Source organism: Eschrichtius robustus, chromosome 16, assembly GCF_028021215.1.
Source record: "Eschrichtius robustus isolate mEscRob2 chromosome 16, mEscRob2.pri, whole genome shotgun sequence".
Lineage (NCBI taxonomy): Eukaryota > Metazoa > Chordata > Mammalia > Artiodactyla > Eschrichtiidae > Eschrichtius > Eschrichtius robustus.
In genome coordinates, this window is record NC_090839.1 from 48,364,768 (window position 1) to 48,388,930 (window position 24,163).

At 47.3% G+C, this 24,163-nt stretch overlaps 1 protein-coding gene across 3 annotated transcripts in view; it reads left to right on the plus strand.

Moving 5' to 3' along the window:
- Positions 1-24,163, plus strand: part of RALGAPA2 (Ral GTPase activating protein catalytic subunit alpha 2) — a 280,276-nt gene that overhangs the window by 243,568 nt on the left and 12,545 nt on the right. For all 3 annotated transcript variants that reach the window (XM_068565247.1, XM_068565249.1, XM_068565248.1), the window contains one exon: positions 15,710-15,831. In XM_068565247.1, coding sequence (XP_068421348.1) covers positions 15,710-15,831 — 122 coding nt within the window. The remainder of the gene's footprint in view (positions 1-15,709; positions 15,832-24,163) is intronic.

Here is a 24,163-nt window from a genome sequence, read left to right on the forward strand (position 1 = left end):
CTAGTTTTTAAAAAACAACAACAACAAAAGCCAGAGACAAAGCTATTTGGAGGGAGGTCAGAATTTGTTCTTTCAAAATAAATAATTTGAAGTAAAAAATAATTATTTGCCTTCTCATGTGCATACAACATGGTAGAATCTGTTTTCCCAACATTGAATTAGTCCGCTGGTCTCCCTTAAATAATTAACTTTACATAACTGTTTTCAAAAGATATGCTGTGGCCTTTATTTTTTTGTCTTATTTTTAAATTTTATTTATTTATTTTTTTACTGAAGTATAGTTGATTTACAATATTTTGTTAGTTTCAGGTGTACAGCAAAGTGATTCAGTTATACATATATACGTATATATCTATATTCTTTTTTCTTTTCTTTTCCATTATAGTCTGTTACAAGATATTGAATATAGTTCCCTGTGCTATACAGTAAAAGATGTGGTGTGTGTGTGTGTGTGTGTGTGTGTGTGTATATATATATGTATATATATATATATATATATATACACACACACACACACACCATATACACAATGGAATATTACTCAGCCATAAAAAAGAATGAAAAATGCCATTTGCAGCAACATGGATGGACCTAGAGATAATCACACTAAGTGAAGTAAGTCAGACAGAGAAAGACAAATATTATATGATATCACTTATATGTGGAATCTAAAAAATAGTACAAAGGAACTTACTTATAAGACAGAAACAGACTCACAGACATAGAAAACAAACTTTTGGGTACCAAAGGGGAAGTGGGGGTGGAATTAGGAGTATGGGATTAACAGATGCACACCACTATATATAAAATAGGTAAACAACAAGGATTTACTGTGGCCTTTATTTTTGATTCTCTCCAATCAAGGGAATTCTTTGGCATTACTAAGTTATTAAAAAGTCCAGGTAGGTGCCTCTAATTTGTCTTCCAAAAAGTTCAAAAATAAAGCTTATTAGGTGACATCGCTCAACTTTAATAAGATTAGCGTTGTCACAAAGCTCGGGGGACCACCGTGGGGTAACTTCTGACCCTTCCCCCAGTTTTTGTCTCACAGGATCACCTGGCTTCTGACACCAGGCAGCTAAGTCTGTCACCAAAGGAAAGCCCTGGCAGTCACTCGTTGCCAGGTTCAAGAGGGCAGTCACATCCTCGGACCGTCTCAGTAGAAAGTGACCCAGGCATTTCCTTCTGTAGTGAAAACTGTCAGAAACCTCAGTTTACAAAGTAAATCCCCAGCACACTTGATGCAGTTCAGGATCCGCTGTAGGGGGACCCAAGTTTCCATCATTGAAAGTGTCTGCTCCCCTAGTCCCTGGTCCTCCTGTTTCCATTTTTAACGGAGAAAAACATCTCCCCTGAAATGTTTCCTTTTGCCTGTTGGAGGAAGCGATTTCAGGCTGAGGACGAGGGGTGAGGAGGAGCTTTCCCACACACGGGGGACCTGCTGCCTCAGCCCTCGGCAGGGCTACGACTCTGGGCCAGTCGCCTGAGCACCAGCGGCCAGTAGGCGATGGATCAGCCTGCAGCTCCAAGCCCATGCTGCCTTCCACCCTCCGCTCCGAGACGCCGGGTTCCACACACCCCGGTGCTGCTTTGCCAGCTGTTCTGGTGGGTTCCACCTGTGGGCGCTGCAGGGGCCGAGCTCTCTCATGGGCAGGTACTCTGCCCGCCCAGGCTCGGCACACACGGCCTCTGCTTCTGCAGATCACCCTGGGACCCCCTCTTCCGGATGAAGGACCGAGATCCCAGGAGGCAGGCTGCTTGCCTGGGGCAACGCAGCCGCACTCAGCGGAGCTGAATCCCAGGTGGGGCTGACCTTGACCGTGCTGCCCACCACCGCACAGGATGCAGGACCTGCGTTTCTAGTCCGAGTCATTGCACAGATGCTTTAAACCTCTCCAGTGTTTTCGAATGACACCAAATGGCACATAATTAAAAATAAGGATTTGCCAAGAAGCTTTATGACCCTTGGAAGATAGCAGTTGAGGAAGAACAATCCATTCTCATTGCGGCTCAGTGTTTTAATTGTGAAGCGGAAGCCGAACGAACCTCCCAGCGGACAGTGCTGCCGTGTCCAGTGTCCTGACCTTGTCACCCCTGCCCGACAGTGCTCAGCCATCCTCTGCTTGAAAATGTCCACTCGAAATAGCTAATTAATAAAACTTTAGAATTCCGCACTGGTTATCTTCAAAATGTGACCAGAAATAAGCACAGTAAGATCAATTTGGCTTAAACAAACTCTGGCACATAAATGAAAGGATTGAATTAATAAAGTTTATCACTCTGTATCCCGGCTTCCTAAGTCAGTCCTACAGATAATAATTTGGCTAGGAAGTCACCATTTATGCCAGATTAGCTATAAAACTTGCCAGTTTATTTTGTGCTGCTCTTGATTCTGGAGGGAGAGAGAAGGATCTAATTTGTCTGTTCTTACCTTCCTGTCAGCACCAAGCAACAGTATTTGTGAATTAACTTAGCATGAACATTGCAAACTCTTAACTAATATTCATACTAAACTGAGACAGTGTAAGAGAAGCAGAGACCAGCGTTGGGAACAGACTGGCCTGGGCTTGAGTTCGAGCCGCACTCACTACTAGCTGGATGGTCTTGGAAGAATCATTTCTGCTCCATCTCCGCCTTATCATCTGTAGACGGAGGTTTCCAGGAGGATCCGGTGGCTCATGGCTACAAAAGGGCAGAGCGTTATACCAACACTGGGTAGGTTGTTCTTACTTATTACATAAAGAGTGTATCTTTTATTCTAAGAGAGCTATCATCCCAACAGAACTCAGGCTAATGATAATGTAACCTCACCACGATGTGTTTTAGAATCCCCCCAGAATACTATAACACTCAGTGTGATGGTCAGGTATTGTAGAAGCCAAGACTTAGAAGACAGCTGAGCAGCAAGGAAGTTTTCTTACAGCTGAAGGAAGAATAATGGATACATAGGAGGCATTTAGTAAATATCGTATGGATGGATGGATGCGTGGATGGGTGGGTGGATGGATGGATGAATGGATGGGTGGGTGGCAGACACAATAATTGGAAGAAATAAGGAATTGAGGGAAGACAGACCTGGGCTCTCTGCTGTGCATGGCTACCTCATGGGGATCATATTGGCCTCTTGGTCTGGGGACCTGTGATACAGTTCTGCTTCACGTTTGAATTGTGAGGAACATCTCCATCTCTCTTTAAATAAAGTACAAAATGGCTCCAAAGGACATTTTCCTCATCTGGGCCATGTCTCGTGCCATTAATATAAAACTGATGGCTTAATAATTCAATTTTGCTATTTTTCCAAGAGTAAGTGTCTTAATTTGCAAGAGAATGATTTGATTATAATTTTAAGTAATACTGCAGTTATATTTTTAGTCACAAAGATGATATCGAGTGACTCTATGAGACTCAAATGTGGAAAGTCCCAGAGAATTGTGTGAGTTGGGAATTTTATCTTTAACGGCATTCTGGGTTGTTTCTGTGTGTAATGTGATGAATATATTTTAGTCAGAACGAACGGGCTCTCTGACAGGGAATTTTTAATATAAAATATAAAAGCAGGCAGTTTTCATTTAAAGTATAAAGTAGAATTATCCCAGCATATAAAACCATATAAAATCAAGATGTAAACACCCATCCTTTTTCATCTGTACATCTTCTTTTTAGAGTGTATGTTATTGTGAGGGATTTTTCTAATTCTGATCTTTGTTCCCACCGGGACAGCCTTGTTTCTTTATTTCCTTCTGCATTACTCTTAAAAATGGGAAATTTCTAGATACTCAAAGGTACCTTTTAAGATGTAGTGTAGATGTTGAATCTGTTGTCCTTCATGGATGGAACTGGGCCTTCTGTTGGCTGTGGCTACACCAGTCTCTTCTCTTCAGGGGAGAATTCTGAGGTCGAGAGGCAGGGCCGCGTGTGGGAGCTGGGGCCCTGAGTCAGGCGCTGGGTTGGGGTCCAGGCGTTGGCATTTACCATCTCGGGGCCTGGAGCCAAACACTCTGCTTCCTGCTCTCCAACCTGCTCCTCTGTGAAAAGACAGTAACGGTACAGACCGTACACGGGGTCGTGAGGATAAGTGAGGCAGATACGGCCTCTAAAAGGCCTTGCACAGTGCTGGACCCTGCAAAGCACTTGACCGTTTCCATCAGTCTCACCGACTAAACAGAGCCTGTGACGGGGGAGCTCACACTCGGGGCACCTTTGGATCTCTGTGCCACCCACAGGCACCTCACCTGAAGGGCTGTCAGAACAGGACTCATGTGAGTTCGTGAAAGCGTGGCCTGTACTCCGTGAGGTGCCCCCTGTCTCCGAGAACCTGCAGCATCCGTGCTGGATGCTGGCACCGGGCGTCCCCCAGGCCTCCTCGGCTTCATCAGACGGCGTGTCCCTCCCCCGCCAGGAACACGTGGCCACAGGCGGGTCCTTACCCAGGGCTCTAAACTGGGGCCTCATGAGGAAGTGCCATGTCTCTCCTCCCTTTTTTGGAAGGTGCTGGAAGGACCACTCAAGCACCTAGACTCTCCTCTAGACAAACTGTTCGTGACAGAACTGTGTGTATGTATTTTTTTTTTTCTCTGCACAGCCTAGAACTAAGATAACCAGAGGTCGTAGAACCCCACATCGAGTCCCTGTGAAACCAGAGTCATTCCAGTAACCCCTGGGAAGTCTGGCCAACCTTGAAGGCAAAGCACAACAGTTTCCCACTACATTATTTAAGTGACTTTGTATGCTTCCTGATCATCACTTTGTTTTAACCTAACACTGATCCAAATGCTGAGACAGGTGTAAAAAGAGTAAAAGAGATGCTTTTTGCCCTCCAGCTGCTCAAAACCCCTTTCCCGGTCACAGAACGAACAAGGCTGGGGTTCTCTGGGCTTCTCTGGCCCCTGTGGTCAGCTCGGGGCCTGGACCCATTGACAGGCCCGGCCGTGCCCACAGATGAGTAGCCCTTCAGAGGGCTGCGTCCGGAGCCACTCGGCAGGACAGCTCAACCCTTGTGTTCGCTTAGCGTAACCTACGTGAGCCGCTGGCATCACACACTGTTTCTAATTGCCAGAAATTCGTTGTTTTAATATTATGTGGCAAACACAGTTTTGCTACTCCTGATCACGGAGGAGCTTTGTGTTATTAGAATTCCCCCAAATTTCCAGTTAGGTTTCGATCACTGGGGCACTATTTTTTCGCTCTAAGTGATAAGTCTGTGGGTGTATTGAGTTTCAGGCATGGGTCAGCTGCTGTGCTTATCACTCAGGTGTGCTGTGAGTGGCGCCCTGTTTTACCCACTAGAACTGAGTCTGGGTGGGCTCCAGGAGGCCACTTTGCCCCCTTCACAGGCGCTGCTGTCCTCAGTTTCCAGGTCGCTTGCGTTTGGTAAACCCCTAACTTTTCTTGGAGCTACTTCTTGTCATTTGATAATTTGGTATTAAGATGAGTATCTTCCTGGAAAACTCAGATGCCATTAAGCTATCATTATTTCACAGAAATATAGAAATATTATTTTCTGTGTTCAGATGCAGTCTTATTTATCGTTTTTAAATACAGCTCAAAGTTTTTAAACATCATAAAAAGGAGTATTTCCTCAAAATTGTTTTTGGAAATGAAAACTCAAGAAAATCTGTACAGAGCTTGGTGCAAATACTTGGGACTGCAACATTTAATTCTGCCTGAGCCCACCCTGACTTCATCTGGGCCCAGTGGGTTGGTGATGGACAACAGTTGAGAATATTTCAAGAAAATTATAACCAGAACATCTGCCACAGAAGACTTTTTTTGTCCTCTTTGATTTTGTTCTCTTATCTATCATGTATCATCATGAATCCATTTTACTTTTAGAATCAACTTGGATAGAAACCAGTCCATAGGTCACATGGAACTGGCTTTCTTCTCCATAGTGAGAGTGGTTGAGGACTAAATATTGGATGATTTAGTCAAATTACGTTGCACTAAGTAATACCTGTCACATATATTATTTAATAACTTGTCCCTTACAGTCAGCGATGATAAAGTTAGAGTTTAAAATCCACGTGTACTGCTATTTAATTGTCGACCCTTTTTATTCCTTGCCGCAAAGAGAGTCTAAGACAGAGACAGTTCCGCATTTCTAATTGTTTTCCATTTGGTTGTAACTTCATGGATATTAAACGCCAACAGGTTGTCAGCAGTGGTCATTTCTGTAACTGACGTTGAGAGCACATTTGTTAGCTCCTAACACACCGTAGCTCTGGGATGAGTGAGAATCTGTGAAAGAGAAACAGTTCAGGTGACACTGACTCCCTTCCACCCAGAAACCAAGTTATTGGCATCAGCCTGGCCAACTGTGGTCCATACTGATCAGTCACTTCTTGGGTTGTTTCACCAGCGAAGCAGCCAGCGGGGTCTTTGCTGTCTCTGCTCATTCACTCGACAGTGCGGCCTCTAGATGGGGAAGAGGCCAAATGCCTGTTTTTCTCATCACTTACGTTTTTACTGAGGTGAGGCTTGGAGGGACGGTGTCACAGGGCCCTTTCTTGCCTGGTGGTTTACGGAAGGTGAGACGCACGGGGCGCTGGGGAGGATGGAAATGGAGAGCGCGTGACTGAGGGTGTGCTCCTCCCACATGGATCCCTGCGAAGAGCTGATGTGAACGTTCCTAATGAAACTGTCCATCAGTCCCTCGCACCCTCAGAGCACCTCCCACCCTAAGAGCAAGACCTTCCTTTCCCTACGCCTATGAGAGCAGACCTTCTCCAAAAGTCTGTAATTTAATAGCCTGAAGAAAATCTATTTTTCCCCATTTCCATTTACTCTGGTCATTTCCTCAGAATTATGCTTAAACTTGGTTAAATGTGTCTTTTCTCCTTTCTTAGCAGTGGTGCACTGTTTCCTCTCCAGGAGTGTACCATTAGGGTCTGAAACCTAATCTAATATCTTATGTGTTTAATTTCCTTTTCCCAAACATCTATCTCTTCGGCTACATTGTTCAGTGAAGTCATCCTCTTTATCCGTTTCCAGGCTGTGACATTTACTTTGAATGATTCATTTATTCGGGGTCTTAAAGAGTCCTAGAATTTAAATTTGCATTATATTTGAAAGGCAAACAAAATCTTTGTAAAAATGATGTATGGCTTTAGGCTGTAACTGGCACCTGCTCCTGTCTTGATTTATTATGGAATTTCATCCATTTATTTCGGATTATCAAATGCCAGCCCATCCCACCTGTGGCGCTTCCCTCCCTCCGGGTGGCAGGTACCAGGGAAGAGGTTAAGGGAGCAGACCTGAGACGTGAGCGGAGGTCCCTCCCTCCAGAAACGCATGGTCCCGGGCTCCTGCCCGCCCTCTCCCGTTGTGTTGTTCCCTCCTCCGTGCCCTCGTCCTGCTCCTGTTCGCTGGCTTCTGCCCCCACTCCGAAGTGGGGAGGAGGGAGTTCCCAGTGTGCGTCCTCCCCTGGTCTCCTCCAGGACCGGCTCCAAGTCCGTGACTCGGGGCCGTTCATCTCCAGCCCAGGCCTGGGCCCAGCCTCCTCCCCAGCACTGCTCCCCTGACGCCTTCAGGCCCTGCACACTCCCGTCTCCTCTCCATCCTCTGCATCAGCGTCTGCACCTAAGCCACGGCCCCGCGGTCTGGCCAGAGCGAGTGTCCCCACGCCCACCAGAGCATCCTGCGGTCCACGGCACCTCCGCTCCCCTCCACCTCTGGTCTCCAGAGGCCCGCATCTCCTCCCTCTTTCTGACTAGTCGCCCTTCCTCTGGGCCCTTCCACACACGTCCCTCCCCTTGTTCCATCCCCACCACCCCACCCCATGACCTTTCAAGTACAGAGTAGACCTGGCTGCTGTTGCAGAACCTCCAGCGGTGGTTCTCCCAAGGGGCTAGAGACCCTGCGCTCCTGCCGTCACCACAGGCCCTCAGGGAGCCCCTCCACCAGCTGGGTCCCTGTGCCCTACACAGGTCCTGCCCACCTGGCGAGTGATGAGTTTGTGGCTGTCTTTTCAGATAAGCTGTGGGTACCGTGAGGGACAACACTGTCTCTTTTTGATCCTGGTCTCTCCAACTCCTAGAAGAACCCCTGGCACACGGTTCAGGGATCTTCCGTGAATAAACGCCGCCTTTTAGCATGGCCAGGCCACCTTTCCACTTGTTCTGGATTGTGGTCAGTGAGGACCTTTTTATCAGAAGACTTCCCCACAATGCATCGCACGTACCGTGTACTCAGAGGCATTTGGGGGACAGTTTTTCTTTGAGGTATAATTCACATACCCTAAAATTCAGTGGTTTTTAGTCTCTTCACCAGATTGTCCGATTCCAGAGCATTTTTGTGCCCCCATCCCCATCAGTAGTCACTCCTCATCCCCTTCTCCTCCCTGTCCCTGGCAGTCACTAATTTCTTTTCTGTCTGTGGGTTTTCTTATTCTGGACATTTATAGAAATGGGTTCACACAATGCGAGGCCTTTTGTATCTGGCTTCTTTCACGTAACATAGTTCCCTTCTCAAGTTTCACTCATGTTGTAGCACGTTCAGTATTTTATTCCTTTTTTATGAATATACGAACAATATTACATTGTCGTCAGGTTATGGACAATTGGGCTGTTTCCACTTAGGCACTATTACGAATAATACTGTTGTGAACATTTATGTACACATTTTTGTGTGAAGGTATATTTTCAGTTCTCTTGGGTACATACTTAGAAGTGGATTTCCTAGATCATATGTGTAAGTTTATGGGAAACTTCCAAACTTTTCTACAGCGGCTGCACCCTTTTACTTTCCCTCCAGTGTCTCCGCATCCTCACCAACACTTGTTCATTCTTGTCCTTTTGATCATAACCATCCCAGTAGGTGTGAGGTCCTATCTCACTGTGGTTTGATTTCCATTGCCCTGATGACTAAAGGATGCTGAGCATCTTTTCATGTGTTTGTTGGTCATGTAGATATCTTCTTTGGAGAAATGTCTATTTTTTAATTGTGCTGTATTTTATTATTGGGTTATAAGTATGTTTATATATTCTGAATATGAGACGCTTATCGGGTAAATGACTTGCAAATACATTCCCTCATTCTGTGGGTTGTGTCTTCACTCTCTTGATAGAGTCCTTTGAAGCACAGAAGTTTTCATTTTGATGAGGTCTAATTTTCCTATTTTTATTTTGGTTGCTTGTGCTTTTGGTGTCATACCTAAGACCAGTAGCATTTTAAAGCTTTATCCTTTGGTCAATATTCAAAACATCACCTGAGAAATGAAAATGTGTTATTATCATCCTCTGCATCTATTCCAAAAGCTCCTGGTCATGGGCCCAACAGAAGACATCAGCTCATTCATTTCCTAGTTTTGTAAACTATCCTTAGCCGTTCCTTCTCAGAGCTCAGAGTCTGCCACTGTGGGCTTATCATCTTCCTAGGTTTAAAATATATCTGTGGATATATTCAGGGGCGCTTTCCTGCATCCACAGCTGTCCTAAGTCATCTCCTTCTCCCCGGGTTTCTGTGAGCCCGGGGTCTGTCCTTGTGTGAGGAGTGTCCACCCTCTCACCTGTACCTCTTCCTCCCGCGGTCACCCGGGAGGCTGCCTCCTCCCCTGCCTCTGCTCCACACCCTCTTCCTTCCAAGTCCGGGGCATCAGCCAACCTGATCCGTTCTCTGTCAAGACCATTCTCAGAGTTTCTGGTCATTTCACATTTGCACTTGCCCAACGTATATATGTCATTCACTTCTGAAATTAGGCGAAGAATAAGTCTAAAATATTAAGACGTTTATAGAAGCCCGTTGCCTGAACATAGAGATGCAAGTCAGCCTCAGCCTCTTCAAACCTCGAGGGCGCTCTGGACTTGCCTCAGTGCTGGCAGATCTTTAAGGGCGAGCAAAACACCTCGAGAAGACACTACTGCTCCCGTGCCTCAGACCATGCAGGCCTCCAGTGACCCAACCCAGCCTTTCAGCTGCACCTCCCGCGCCTCCTGCTGCCTTGTGGCTCCAGCCTCCTTCCCCTGAAACTCCCCATGCTCCTTCCAGCTCCTGACTTCTGGTGCCAAAAATGCTCTTATCATCCCCCCTCCCAGCCCTCAAGTGGTTAACCCCTTCCCTGCCACCCTTCAGAGAGCCTGCCCCTCTTGTCCCCATGTCCTACCTGGCACTAACGTGAAGACAGTGGGCCTTAGCCTGCAGACTTGTCCCTGCTGGAACGCAGGCTTGGCGAGGGCGGGGACAGCATCTCTCTCCTTCTCCCAGTTGCATGCCCATCACCGGGCTCACGTGGGCACTCAGTACTCATTTCTTGAACGGGTAAACACCTGCGTGAAGATGGACTTGCTTTTTGGAAAGGGCCAAGTCACTCGAGATCAGGTTTTCGAAGCAGAGTGAGATAATACGCAGAAATCATACGCATGGGTCCACGGATATCTGTAAGATATTGACCACTGTCTAGTTCAGCCCATTCTGTCATCCTTGGTGCATAGCGATTCTAGCAAGGAATTTCTGTAGGAAAACGTATTTTTTTCGCAGTCGTACCCCCAGCCCCCTGAATGGTGTGTGTATCCGTGTTTGATGCAAGCTCTTTAAATCCCACCTGTCAAAGTTCTCCGTGACATTCTGAAAATTTTGAGCTCTAATATTTTGGCCTATTTCTGGAACTAATAAAAATAGCTAGGGAGTTCCCTGGTGGCCTAGTGGTTAGGATTCTGGACTTTCACTGCCATGGCCCGGGTTCAGTCCCTGTTCAGGGAACTGAGATCCCTGAAGCCACGCGCTGCAGCCAAAAAACAACAACAACAAAAAATAGCTAATATTTTTAGCTAATATTAAAAAACTAACTAAAAATGTCACTGGCTGTTTTCTGCTTTCTCCGTGTCTGAATCAAATGGACTTTTCTACCATCATTATCCCTAACAACCAGCACATATCCCCCCCTTTGGCTTAAAGAAGCTCATTCTGTCCTTCCAATGGGTAAGAAAGGATCCACTTGATTTGTGCTATATTCCCTTGTCACCAGATGCTTATTTTTATTATGAACTGTTTTATACATACTAGAAAACGTATAACATTTACCCCCCCCCCATGTGCACCAACCGATGTGTTTGAGACCCTCCCATGTGCCACCTCCACCCCCGCCCCGAGATAACGCTGGTTAGTTTCACTGCGTATGTGTGCATCCCTCAGCAATGTTTCACTTTGCCTGTTTTTAAATTTTATGTAAATAGAGTTTCACCGTGTGTGTTCTTCAGTAACTTGCTTTTTTCCTTGAATGTTGTTTTGAGTTTCATTCATGCTAATACACAGACCTGTAGTTTATTTTCAGTGCTGTATAGTGTTCCACCGTGCAGCTACATTTATCAGTGGGCATCCGGAGGCCCCCTCTTCCAAGGCCCTGTCCACTCTTGGGAAATACAGAGAAGGTCCAGGCAAGAAGGGTTTCAAGGTTTGGGAAAAAGTACCATCTGCAACATAGCCTCTTTCAAACAGTTCTCCTTACTCCTTGAATTTAAAAAAATAAATAAATAAATGGAGTTATCCCAAGATTTATTCCCAGATAACTTTTTGGCTTTGAATAAGCCAAAAATTGAAGTAATTGTTATTTTTATGAATGTATAAAGTCAGCGTGGTCTGTGGGTATCAATGCAGCTTAAACCTATGTACTCAAGTTTCAGTTATAGGTTGACTTTTATGCCCATATATATTTAAGTCTGTTGATTTATTCTCATTTGGAGTTTAATTCCCAACCTTGCATAGGATCATGAACTTAGAATTTATGTGTTTTAGAATTTAAAATATTAGCTGAAAGCAGTAAAGTTAGAAGACCCGAGTTCTAGTCCCAATTGCACCCCTGAGTAACTGTGACTCTAGAGAAATCACTTGAGCTCTTTGAGCATCCATTCTTGATCAGTAACATGGAGACCACAGGACTCACCCCAGCTCACGTGGGTCTAGCGTAAAGGAGGCTGTTGCCTAAAGCCTGACGCAGAAGACCCCCTCGTTTATCCACCATGTTCTTTCTGGAAGACAAACTCATAAACCCACATTGGGGATGAGAGGGAACAGGCAATCCACATTGATGGTGGTTCTCTTGTGTGCTGGGACCTGGGTCAGTGCTTCCTCTGATGATTCTATCCAGTCTATCTAATCTTTCCACAGCCCCGAGAGCTGATGTCAGTGTCCCCACCGTACACAGAAGGCAGCCGAGGTTGGGGACTGGGGAGGAGTTGGCGGGTGGGGTTCAAGCTCCAGCCCATCCTCCTGCGAAGAGCAAGCTCCTTTCTCACTGTCATGCTGCTACTGTCATTGCTAAAAATTAAAACAAATAATAATCAGAATAAATCTGGGGGCTTGGGTTTGGATTCTCAGGCTCTTGCAACCCAGCAGAGTTTATCTTGAGGGTTTAGGAAACTTCTCTTGGAGGTTTTTGGGAAAATGTAACCAGTGAAGACATATGGCCTCTTTATTCAAGTGGAGGAATATTGAGTAGACAGAGTTGGTCACTAAAAAACTCAAAAATATCCAGAAACCGAGATGGATTTCTAGTTAGTAATTTGAATGTTCTCTGAATTGAGGAATCAAGGGGAAATTTTCTCTTTAAAAAGTACTGTGTGTGGTATTTAATGAGGTAATAATTCAGGACAGAATATAAGTTTCACATTTGTTAGTGGACTTGCTGAGAGCAGAAGGGCAAAGGCTGGTATTGAAACAGGTATTGGATGTGTGACCAGGTGCCTCTGTAGCCACCTGCTTCCGGTCAAAGGTCACTAATCATCCACTGCCTGGCATTACTTCAGCATTCAGTTCATGTCTTAACATGTCTTACACGTGAAGAGACAAACCTTATAAAGCCTTTGATGTCTAAATTATAAATGCCTTTTTGAATAGAAAGCAACCAGCATTGAAGCCTTAAGGATGTTAGGTAAGAAAATGATGGAAGACATTGCTCCTGGTTAGTTGCCCTTACTAGTAGTGCTACTAACAAATTCCGTTAAGATCCCAGAGCTACATTTTCTTAAAGCTACTTAAAAAAAAAAAAAAAAAAAAGATTTTGGCACGCATGAGCTCCTTGGCTGTTTCTAAATGGTGCCAGAGTTGGGGTGATGTTTGTTTTCTCTTTGTCATGACGTTTACATGCCCTGGCTTGGGCTGTGAGTGAAAACGCATTTCATGCTCTCCTGGTCTCACCCCATTCCCTAACACATGTTTGTCTGAGAGACGACACCCAGTTCAGCACAGTGTAGCCCAGCCTGGGGTGGGGGGTGTCTGCTCCACGTGACAGCCAGGGAACCTTCTAGGAAGCAACCCTTCTTCCTCAAGGACCCTGTTCTGGACACACCTTCTGTGCTCTGTCTCCCATGGTACCTCCATTGAGGAGTCAGACCATAAATATTTATTGCACCTGAGAATCTCAAAACTGGATTATCAACCCGAGAGTCCAGTGCTGGATTTGCCCTTGGGAGCCCAGATCTCTCAGCCTTGACAGGGACAAATTTATGGACAACAGGAGAGTGTCACTCAGGACGGGGCTGCCAGGCCACCCTGCGGGTCCTGTAGGTGGTGGTGTACACGGCGTCCCTTTGTGGTGGATGGTGAGCTCGGTCAGCGTCGCGGCCGCCCCTCCAGCTGTGTGGCCTCCACCGTGTCTTCAGCCCAGCGCGTCCTCACGTCCGAGCACTGTGTGTGGGTGTCTGGGCGCAGCGGGGCCTCGGGACCCAGCAGGACGGGCCTGCAGAGGCCGAGAGCAGGCTGCACCGAGAGGGGGCCAGGAAGGGGCGCTGACAGGGCCACAGGCTCAGGTGGTCGTCAGCCGTAAGTTGAGCTCAGCTTTTTGAGTAATTTGTCACGCCTGGCTTGGCCCCTGCTGGGCCCGCACGTGCCAGCTCAGTGTCACGGTGCCTGTCCGCCAGCCGGCCATCCAGGCCTAGCGTCCTGCTGTTCGCGGCCCAGCGGCTCGGAGGGCCGCACTCAGTGACAGCCAAGTGCTGTGCAGAATAAGCGTGTTCATAATGAGACGTGAATGGCATTAGCGGGTCCCTCCGGGCCTGGGCAGCCTGTCCGGGAAGGCGAGTCACCCGGAGTTAAGCCCGCCATGCAGGCTCACGCAGCCAGGCCTCAGGATGCAGTGACCATCTCTGTAAACCATCATATATCATCAGAGGGGCCACTTTTGAACCTTTAAACTCATGTTCCTCTTTAAAAGTTGCATAGAGTCAGCCTGCAGAGAAATTCTGGAATAGCGCAGCCCAGGAAAGCTTTCCCCAGAGATGGGCGTGTCCTGTATCTGCACAATCCAGGCCGGCGGCCCCTGGCCACACGTGGCTGTGCATGCTTGAAATACGGCGAGTGGGACAGAAGAACCCAATTTCTATTTCTTTGTATTTATTAATTTAAATTTCAGTGTAGCTAGGCACCTACGGCTCGTGGCTACCATGTTTGCACAGCCAGCCCTAGAATGTCTCTGGTCTCCTCCCAGGGTGAAAACCTTTCCCTGAATGTAATTAAAGGAGGAGGAGGAGGGGAAGAGCCTATCCCGGGGAACTCATGAGCATCCTCTGCCAAAAGAACAGAAAAATATTCTCCTCTTTTAAAACACATGCTTATCGGCACTTATTGGAAGGGCATAATTTTCCCCAACTTACATTGTTAAAAGAGGCCATTTTGAAAAGATCGCTTGAAAATATGGTGAGAAATGCTAGAATTACTTTTGCCTTTCTGGAGCTGCAAATAATAAACTGGCGGTGACCTGCATTCCCCCTGTTCCTGGAGAATTAGCCCGATTTTCAAAATGACTAAAACACGTCTCTTAACTTTTGCGTTGATCACAGGAAGGCGGGGATGAGACATCACGCCGACTCCCCCGAGTGTTAATTCATAAAACCCTACGTGCGGCGCCTCCATCCGCTGTCAGATTGTCCTGACGTTATCCTGTTATTGGGAGGCATGATTCACCTTCCGAGGAAACAGAAGCCACACACAAAAGGGGAAGATTTGCTTTCTGCCCTGTGAAAGGCTGCCACACGCAGGGGTCCTATTAAGACAGCTGGAAAGTTGCTTCAGCGTGTTACGCTTCCAAGTTTTATTGGTGACTGGTTTTTGATTACACATTTGAATGCGTGTGTTCCAGACTGCAGTTTTAATTAAAGGGCAATAGTCTTCTTTTTTAATATTGCATTGTGCGCTCCCTGCTAGATTCTCCCCACTTATTCTTATTTTCTAAATGCTCGTGGCTTATCTCGGCTTGAGGCTCTGGTGCCCTTCAGAGCGTACCTTCCTGGCCTTCCCTCCGCCCAGTGCTCTTATTTTTTAAGTGTGTATCACCAATTCTTGCTTGGAGTATCGATTCATTTTATCTGTAGGCTGAGAAGAATGTTTCGTCCACAGAACTAAGAAGGGGCGGTCCAGCGCTGTGCCACGGTTGTGGATGGAAAGGGAAGAGGCCACTACCAATGTCTCTGTTTCCGTTTGTTCCAATCCAGTTGATGATGACCTTTTGCTGTGATTCTGGAACTATTGGTTTATATATTTTTTCAGTGTTACTAGTTTGGGTGCAGTTGAAATCTAAGGGAAACTTAGGCCTCCAAATTGGAATGTTCTCATGAATTATGACTAATATTTAATTCTCCAACAGGATGTTTACGAACTTGCAAGGTACCTCTTCCCACACAAGGGTAAAAGATGCATGATTGTATTTAAAACAAAGTGAACTCTGTCACTGTTCTGCGTGTCATTCTGCATGAGCACTTGTTTCCTTAACCGACTCCTGCAGCTACGAGGAGAGAGCTCTGTATCTCGAAGCAGTAATCCAGAACCACCGCGAAGTCATGACATTTGAGGATTTCACAGCCCAGGTCTTCTCCCCATCTTCCAGCTACTCCGTCAGCGGAACTGGTGAGTGGCCGCTTTATTCTCCCCTCATGCCCTCCAGACGCTCGAGCCGCAGATGTACACCTGTTTTTCACAGATAAATGCTCGCAAATTTACGAAGCGCATTCTCCCCCTGAATCCACTAATGAATATCAAAAGGAGTGATGACATTCATTCTCATTTGTTTTGTATCCAAGCTGTTCGCCCCGTCCTTTTCTCCCGCCATCCTGTTAACCTCCGCATCCAGCGAGGTTAATGAACTTGTTCTCAGTCATGTGCTCCGGTTCACTTGGGGGTGTGGGTTGTTTAAGAGCGATGCCCGAATCAGTGCTTGCTTGTCAAAAAAGAGTTCCTCACAGTCGAAGCCGTTGCCACTGACGCTTAATGGGGATTATGCTGCTGAGATGCTCGGGTCAGGGATTAACGCGGGAGCAATGGGAGGACAGCGTCCCCTGGCCATGGTGACAGCAGTGCGGTGAGCTGGCTTTCTCTCTGGAGCGGTCTGCGTCCCAGGGACCATCCGCCGAGAGCAGCACCTGGTGTGGACCTGCTCTGACACTGGCTCACAATCACTTTCACTTATTAGGCCAGTGGAAATTTTCAAAAAATGTTGTTTTTAGGTTTTACTCTTTTTATATTTCCAACTTAGGAAAGAAAAAAAAAAATATGTGCTGGCACTTAAACTGATGATATGATTACTGTGGTTTTTTTTTTTTTTCCCCAAAGAGTAGAATGACTTGTAAATTTCTGTATGTAATTACAGATTAATTGCCTTTCAGAAAGCAAATAGGATATGGAGTCAGTGCACGTTGAAATCCTTGATGAGGGGCTTCCTTCCTCTTCCGCTAGGGCGGGCACAACTGTTAGAGGGCCTAATAGATTTCTACCCTGTGTCAGTTGCCTCTGATCGCTGCCTGGCTTCTCCCATCCTGACTTGTTAACAAATATCTTACACACAAAGTGAAAAAAATTAAATTCGGTGAAATAAATCACTTACAAATAAAATCAGCCATGCATCATTGTTGAGCATCGCTGGCTCCAGTCCTGGCCTCCCCGAGCTTTGTCGGGAGATAAGAGGGAGAGGCTGGCCCCGCACGGGGAGCCAGGAGCAGCAGGCAGAAGGCCTGGGAGATAAGCGGCCACGGAGGTGCGGGAGCCACGAGATTAACATAATCACGCCTCTGCTTCCCTGGCGAGGCGTCCAGAAACACAGGGATGGCCTCTATTGATCTTTGTTGAACTGGAGTACTAAGCAACATGAGAAAAGCTTATAACTTAAAGCTTTGATTAATGTTTCTTACATTAAAAAAGTAGAACAGCTGTGAATTGAATTCTTTTATACACTCTGCCAACATTCTATCTAAAACCAAAAAAAACCAAAAATCGGTTTCAAGGGAAGTGAAGATTTCATACCCAGTCTGGCTAGAGGTTTAAAATCACTTCTAATTTATAGGTGAGAGAACGTGAAGGATCTACAGCAAAGCTAGTTCTTTAAAGATCTCATTCAGCTTTTTCCCATCCTCATGAAGTACTGGGACTGAAGTTTTTAGTGCAGCGTTGTGGTTGTTTTTTAATCTCGAGAGGGCTTTTTGTTTTTTAAAATTAAAAGAAATTAAGTCATAACTAGATGTTTCCATTTCTTAACTGTTATGTTCTTAAGGCTCTTGATTAAGATGTTACTGAAACAAATATTGAGGAACTTTATTTTCTATGTCTATTTTAGTCTCTACATAAATTAATTTGCTCTTTCCGAGAAGTTCATAATTATTTAAAGCAGTTCAAATGAGTCCGTGTGTAGGCAACATCTTCAGTGAGCCTCTAGGAGTGATTTGGGGTTTTTAAGACCTGCCGTTTGGAGACAGGCTGCTATAAGAATGTCACTGAACAGATAAAGGTTCTGACAGCTCGTTAAGAGTGGGCATGGGAACCTGTATGAAAGGCACATGAAACCAAAGATGAGATATCAAGACAAACGCCAGTCCTTCCTCTTTTCAAATTATTGACAGCAGTATCACATGTCATAACACGCAGGGTTCAGGGTATTCCGTATGGAGTAATAACATTTTCTACGCATATAGCACCAACCCACGAGCGCGATTATAAGTCTGGGCTTAATGTTCTCTTTCAACGCTTTGCGTATCTGCCCACGACAGCCATCAGGAAAGAGCTAGAAATGAACTTGGTTTGCCCAGGAATCTGAGCGGTACATTTCTGTCCCATTTACAGGCCCACTTTCAGAACCACATTCTCATTTTCAGACCCGTTTTGCTTTTGAGGAATCCCTATTCCCTGTCGGTTACCACTTTGACGGATGAAAACATTTTTCACTGTGTTTTATTTTCCTGGGACAAGTACAGTCAAACCCAGATAAGCCAGGCAGCTTAAACTAAGAAACTGAGGTGAGGTCTGCTCTTCCAAGCGACAAGCCAGCTGGAAAAATTGACCCTGAGCGGCTTAAGCTCCCACAGCGCTCTTAGGATCCGATCACACCATCTCGGCAGCGGTGTCTTCAGAGCAGGGCCTCAGGCCCCCGCTCACAGGCACAGTCTGAGGAACTCGGGGCTCAGATCTTCTTTGTGTCCTTGCAACAGGGCCTTGTGGTCAAGCACAGGGACAGTGGCCTGAACACTGTGTTCGGCCCACACTGTGCCCTGGGAAATGCCTCCCCTGCTTCCCAGGCTCCCCTACCTCAGCACTGCCGCCTGTCACCCAGGGCAGCCCAGAGGGGCCTCTGGACTCACTGTCGACACCAGGACGTAGGATCTTCTATTGTTAGGCTAACAGGTGGGTGCTCAGCTTATTAAAAGAGGTTCAAAACAACTATTTTCCCGGTCAGAAAAATGTTATTTTAAACACCTCCTGCCCTGTATCTCTTCTGCCCATTACTCATGTTGATAATGCCCAGAGCCTAAAAGGTATTTGAGCTGACTTTCCACCCAGCTCTGTAGTTTGCATCTCTTTTGACTCCTTCCTTATTGACCAGCAATTTCTAAAAGGTGGCCAGTGATAAAATACGGGCTGCAGTGAACACACACATACATAAGTACATATCTATTTTTATGCGTGTATTTATATGTGCATTTCACACACACACACACACACACACACACATACACTGGGGTGAGAGACTAAGTTTGTGTTTTCAAGCATGCTTCCAGGCAAGGGGGTGGCAGAGAGGCCTTTAAAGAGTTAACTGGAAGGGGAGGGACTGATGTAATCACTGCAGCTCATAGCCAAGTGCATCTGTTCACCATGAGGTCATTCTTCTGCATGCTAATGATTTGGAAAATCAAGTCTAATGCTTGACATTATCGGAAAGGCTATAAATAGTACAAATCTTTACTTTTTGGAAGCTGCTCTTATAAACTAAAGGAGAAAAAAAAAAGAGGGACTTTAGCTTGGACTTGAGATTTTTTTTTACAGAACTGCTTTAAAGATCGTGTCTGGACCTTAAAGTCTTGGAGGAATCCACTTATGTCTGTTGATAAATGAATCCCCAAATCACTATTACAGTCACAGCTAGCAATTTGGGAGTGGAGGACTATTGGCACGTGTACTTTGATGTCTGATTGTAAGCATTTTCAAGTACCTTGCTCAGAAGTTGACAAAGATGGGTTTTTCTCAAAGAATGCCTAAAACCAGGTTAAACGAGGGGTCCTTCTCCGGAAACGTGAATTGACCGCGTTTGCTGAAGATGGCTTTCTGCTTTAATGTTGCTGTCGGGAGCCAGCAGAGGGAGCACAGATCGTTGTTTATTTGTTAGCCCTGCATAAACACATCTGATTTCTCCAGATCTGGTCGGAAGCAATTCCTCCTTCACAATAGGCTGGATTGTAAAGGCTCCAGGGTTTAGAGCAAGTGGAAGGAAATTCCTCACCAGGCCCCATCAGACTCTGCCACTTTTCAGGTAGGTCATATTTGGAGCCTAAACCAGATTAGCCTGAGTCGGTGTCAGGCTGCTGCCACCGCTGCAGCTACTGTGCAAGAACGGCAGACCTGCATCTGCACGCCCAGGAGGGTGCACTCTTGGAAAAGCTTACCGTGCTCACCTACCTGACGAAAAAGACTCGTCATTCTTTTCTACAACAAAATCACTGTTTAAAGTTCGCAGAAGCTATCAGAAGACCCTGCCTGGGATCGCTGGGTCATTCTGGTGGCCAGTAAGTGTCCTCGTGCCCACCAGCCTTTGCGTCGAGGAGGAAGCTGCACCCAGCTCTCACTTGCTAAGAACCCCGACGGCAGGTGTCCTAGCCCTTCTGCAGTGACCCCGTCACGGCCATTTGCTGGGCGGTAAGCCATCAAGTCAGTCGCCAGAAACAGCACAAGGTGGAACTGACTCTAACCCCCCAAAGATGAAAGGTTTTCCCTGTTCGATGAGGGTGGTCACTTGACAGATTCATTCGATATGTCTCCCTCTTTCCCCCCCTCCCTCCCTGTAAAAGTGGTCTGAATAAGGTTTTGCTGGATAGCACTTCTTATGTATTCGCCTTCCTCATAAATTTGCTGAAACCAGCCAAGGGCATCATAGAACGTGAAGCTAGAAGGGGCTTCAGGAGACCCCCCGTCCAGCCCCTCACATTCTGATAAGCTGCAGCAGCAATGAGGAGCGACCCGGGGCACCAGCCTCAGCCCCTCCACCCTCTTCTCCTCCTCGCTGTGAGGTCAGCACGCGTGTCAGGACAGCATCCCAGGCTCAGAGGGTGACCGCTTCCCTCGGCCCCCGCTGCCCCGGGTAGTTTGTCACCTAACACTGGTTGTTGGTGACCTTGGTCACAGAGCTCCTGACCAGCCAGTGAGAAGGGAGTTTTTCAGTTTAAACAACCCGTGCAGCCTCTCTGGGAGGAGAGAAGCGAACACTGTCTCAGTGTGTCTTTTGGAACCGAGCCTGCTGGGGAAAGCTATTTCTCCCTCTTTGTGGTCCTTCAGGAGGTCTTCATGAGATAAGAGTGGGGTTTGGGAACGACGCTGACAGGACCGCAGGAACCGGGGCTCCCAGCGCACGCTGTGTGACGCTGTGGGCTCTGCTCGTTCCTGTCACGGTGGCAGTGTCTGCGTTTGTTGGCCTGTACGCCCGTGGGACCGTGAAGGTCTGTGGGGTCACCTAGCAGCTGTAGCTACAGAGTCCTTCTAACCGGCCACATCGAACAGATCAGGGAACTGAAGCCCAGAGTATGCGCCAACTTCATATAGTCAACAGACACGCATCAGATGCTCCCAGGTGCCCGGGTGGGTCAAGCTCCAGGGCTCCAGGGGGCTGTCCCAAGGCCGCGAGGGGCTTCAACGTTCTGGGGGTGCTAGGAACACAGCAGGATCCAGGCCCCGAGTACTGGAGTGGAGACAGAAGGCGGAGCCGTCAGCAAGCCTCGGGCCACCCTTCGTGTCCCGGGGTTTGTAGTTTCCTCCCTTGGTGCTGGATACGGTGGGGGCTGGCCTGCCCTGGCTCCGTCCTCAGATCCCACTGACCCCATGCTCAGCACTGGCCAGAACCTTCCAGTTCCAGCCTGGAGCCAGCCTCCCCAGCTGCAAGGGGGATGTGTCCTATCAGAGGGCCAGGCTCTGGTGTCCTCTTTGTCCAGCCTGTGGCCTCAGTCAAGTTCATGTTGCTCTGCAGCCCATAGTCCGATTCTGTAAAATGGGTCTAACAGCAGTACCTTCTACATAGTACCCAATAATACGAACTGAAGGGCATTCGTAAGGCTCAACAAGTTAGTATGTGTAAGGGGCTGAGGATAGTTGCCGGCATGTAGGAGCCCTCCACAGACGTCCCCTGGGCGGTCCCCTCACCACCCTGCCAGTCTGGGTTTTTCCTCACTCCGTCCTGTGCCACCCTCTTCCCTCCTGTTTCCACATGGAACTTGTGCCTCCTGGCTCCTCCTCTTGTCCTGGAGTCCCCTCCGCCTGCGTTGGCCCATCTCTTGGGGGGGCGTGCAAACGGGGCCACTACCTATGAGATGCTGGCCAGACATCCCACCTGTGGGGACTGTCCCAGACGTCAGAGCCACGACTACAGACCAGGACAGCCCAGAACTATACTCAGGCCATCCACAAGTGTACCCCAAATACAAGTTCTCTGATGTTGCTGTCCATTCAAGAGCTCGGGGCCACCCACTCTGCCCGCAGCGCGCTGGGCTGCATCTGAGCCGCGTTGCCACCTGGCCTGAGAACCACCGACCACCCCGCAGGGGCTGTGAGACCCAGCCCCTCCCTCCCTCCCATGTCACCCGCCGGCTCAGCCTGACCCCTGTACATATGACACTTCTTTAAAAACTTAAAATGTATCTTCTTGGAAAGATGATAAAGCATCCATAGGAATTTTTTTAACCCATAATCCCATACCCGAACCCCGTGGTGCTGGCTCAGCTGTGCACTGGGTCACCCTTGAAGCCATTCCATCCAGATGGTCCCTCCACCAGAGATTTGGATTTTTTGGTCTGGGCATGGGGACTTTCCTTTAAAAACTAAGCAGTGCTGAGAACCACTGTCCCGCACGAAGGCAATTCTGTGATATTTCCATCCTCGGTCCAGCTCCTTTTAACTTATCTCACTTCTTGATTTTTCTCAGCACGTGGAAGGAAGGCTTTGTCTTGTGTGTGTTTCTTCTATCTATAATGGGCTGTAATTTCTTTAAAGAATGATGCATAATTTTCTTTCTTACGTCATATGCAACAGGATTGCAGTAGAAATGCAGGCAGGAAGGAGTCTGGCTGTTGCTTTAAGGGGTCCAGGTGTCTCCAGACCACAGATGTGTGTGAGGCCTGATGCAGGAGCCAGAACAAACACCTGTAATCGGCTGTCATTCTCTGCCCCCTGACCTTCCTGGTCTCCTAGTGAAAGTGGACCAGTGAAGAGCACCAGGGCCCAACCCGGGTGTGGGGCAGGCAGGGCAGCCAGCATCCTGGTTACTCCACAGACTGGGTGACGCAGTTGGAATAACTGAACCTTGGTTAGGATGCTTTCCTAAGTGATATTGAGGGTTTTAAAGAGAATTTTTGACTACCCTGTTTTGCACCACATTTTGCCTCGTGCTTATTCATTCCTTTTTCCTCTAAAACTTCTTTACTCTCCCTGGTGTCAGCTCCGGAAGAGGGAAGCAAGAGATGAGACAAACATCTGTTCCACTTGATCAGATAGAAAACAATGTTACCCTCTCGCAGCCGCCCCTGAGCAGGACTGTGCTGGGCGTTTCAGGGGAGCACAGAGGGCTCTGGAGACCTTGCACTCTGTCTCTCCCCTTCCCTCCTGGAGCTTGAACTCTTATTAGGGAAAAGCAGACACTCATGAATCACCAAAATTGGCTACTTATTAATAAGCGCAGATCAGTTAGCTCCAAAACCACAACTACGTGTCACAAACGTTTATCAAAAAAAAAAGAAAAAGATTTAGTCAGTGGTTTGGGTCAGTTGTTGAGATTTCCCTGAGCCGGCCTTGCCCTCTGCTTCGTGAGCCTGGAAAGAATGGAAACTTGCCTGATGTGTGTCAGTTGTCCCACTCAGCGCCCTGCTGGTCAGCCTGTAAGTTTCCCATGCTGGCTGAGATGGGGACTCAGAACTGGAAGGCCCGTGGACAAGGGAATGAGATGCAGAAAGAAACCAGTCCTTCAGAGCCAGCGGGGGGACCCTCCTGCCCCGGGCAGGCAGGCGTGGAGGCTGGTCCCAGGTTCCCGGGAAAAGGCGGGACCCGAGACGATTCATTCCAGAGTATCGACATGACATTTGATGTGTTCCTTTGGAAGAACTTGAAGCTGCTGCTTTTTCTGTGAAATGCTGCCTTAGGTTTGCCCTGGTTTCTCAGTGTTGCAGGGTTTTAAGTGCGAATGGCACCCTCCTCCTGCCTCACTGTTAATTACGGCCCTGGGGACACACAGCAGTTGCCAGGAGATGGCCGGCAGGTACCAAGAATTTTTCTCACAGACAGTTTTTGGAAAAGACTCTTAAAGCTTATTTGAAATAACCTTGAGAAATTGTTTCGGAAGAGTCTGGAGCTCCTGACACCGCAGGTTCACATGCCTTGTGAGCCATGGCTGGGGCCCTCACCTCCAGAAGGTTCTAGCAGGGGGAACACAGCCTCGGCCGTCAGGGTGGGTTCCTGGAAGCCTCGATGGTTTTGCCTGAATTTCTATTTAGCAACAACCAAAGCAGAGGCCAAATGGGACCTCTCTTAGTAACATTGCAGACAGCTGAAGAAAAAAAGGAAGAATATTTTATACCCTCCTTTTCCTGAAGAATATATGACGATAACCAGGAAATAAACCTCTAAATAGCACAGTAAAGAGAAAAACTGGTTCCTCTTTTCCCATTGGCCTTTAAAGTCCCTCGAAAGGCTTTAAAGAAGTCCCTTAAAAATGGGAAACATGCCA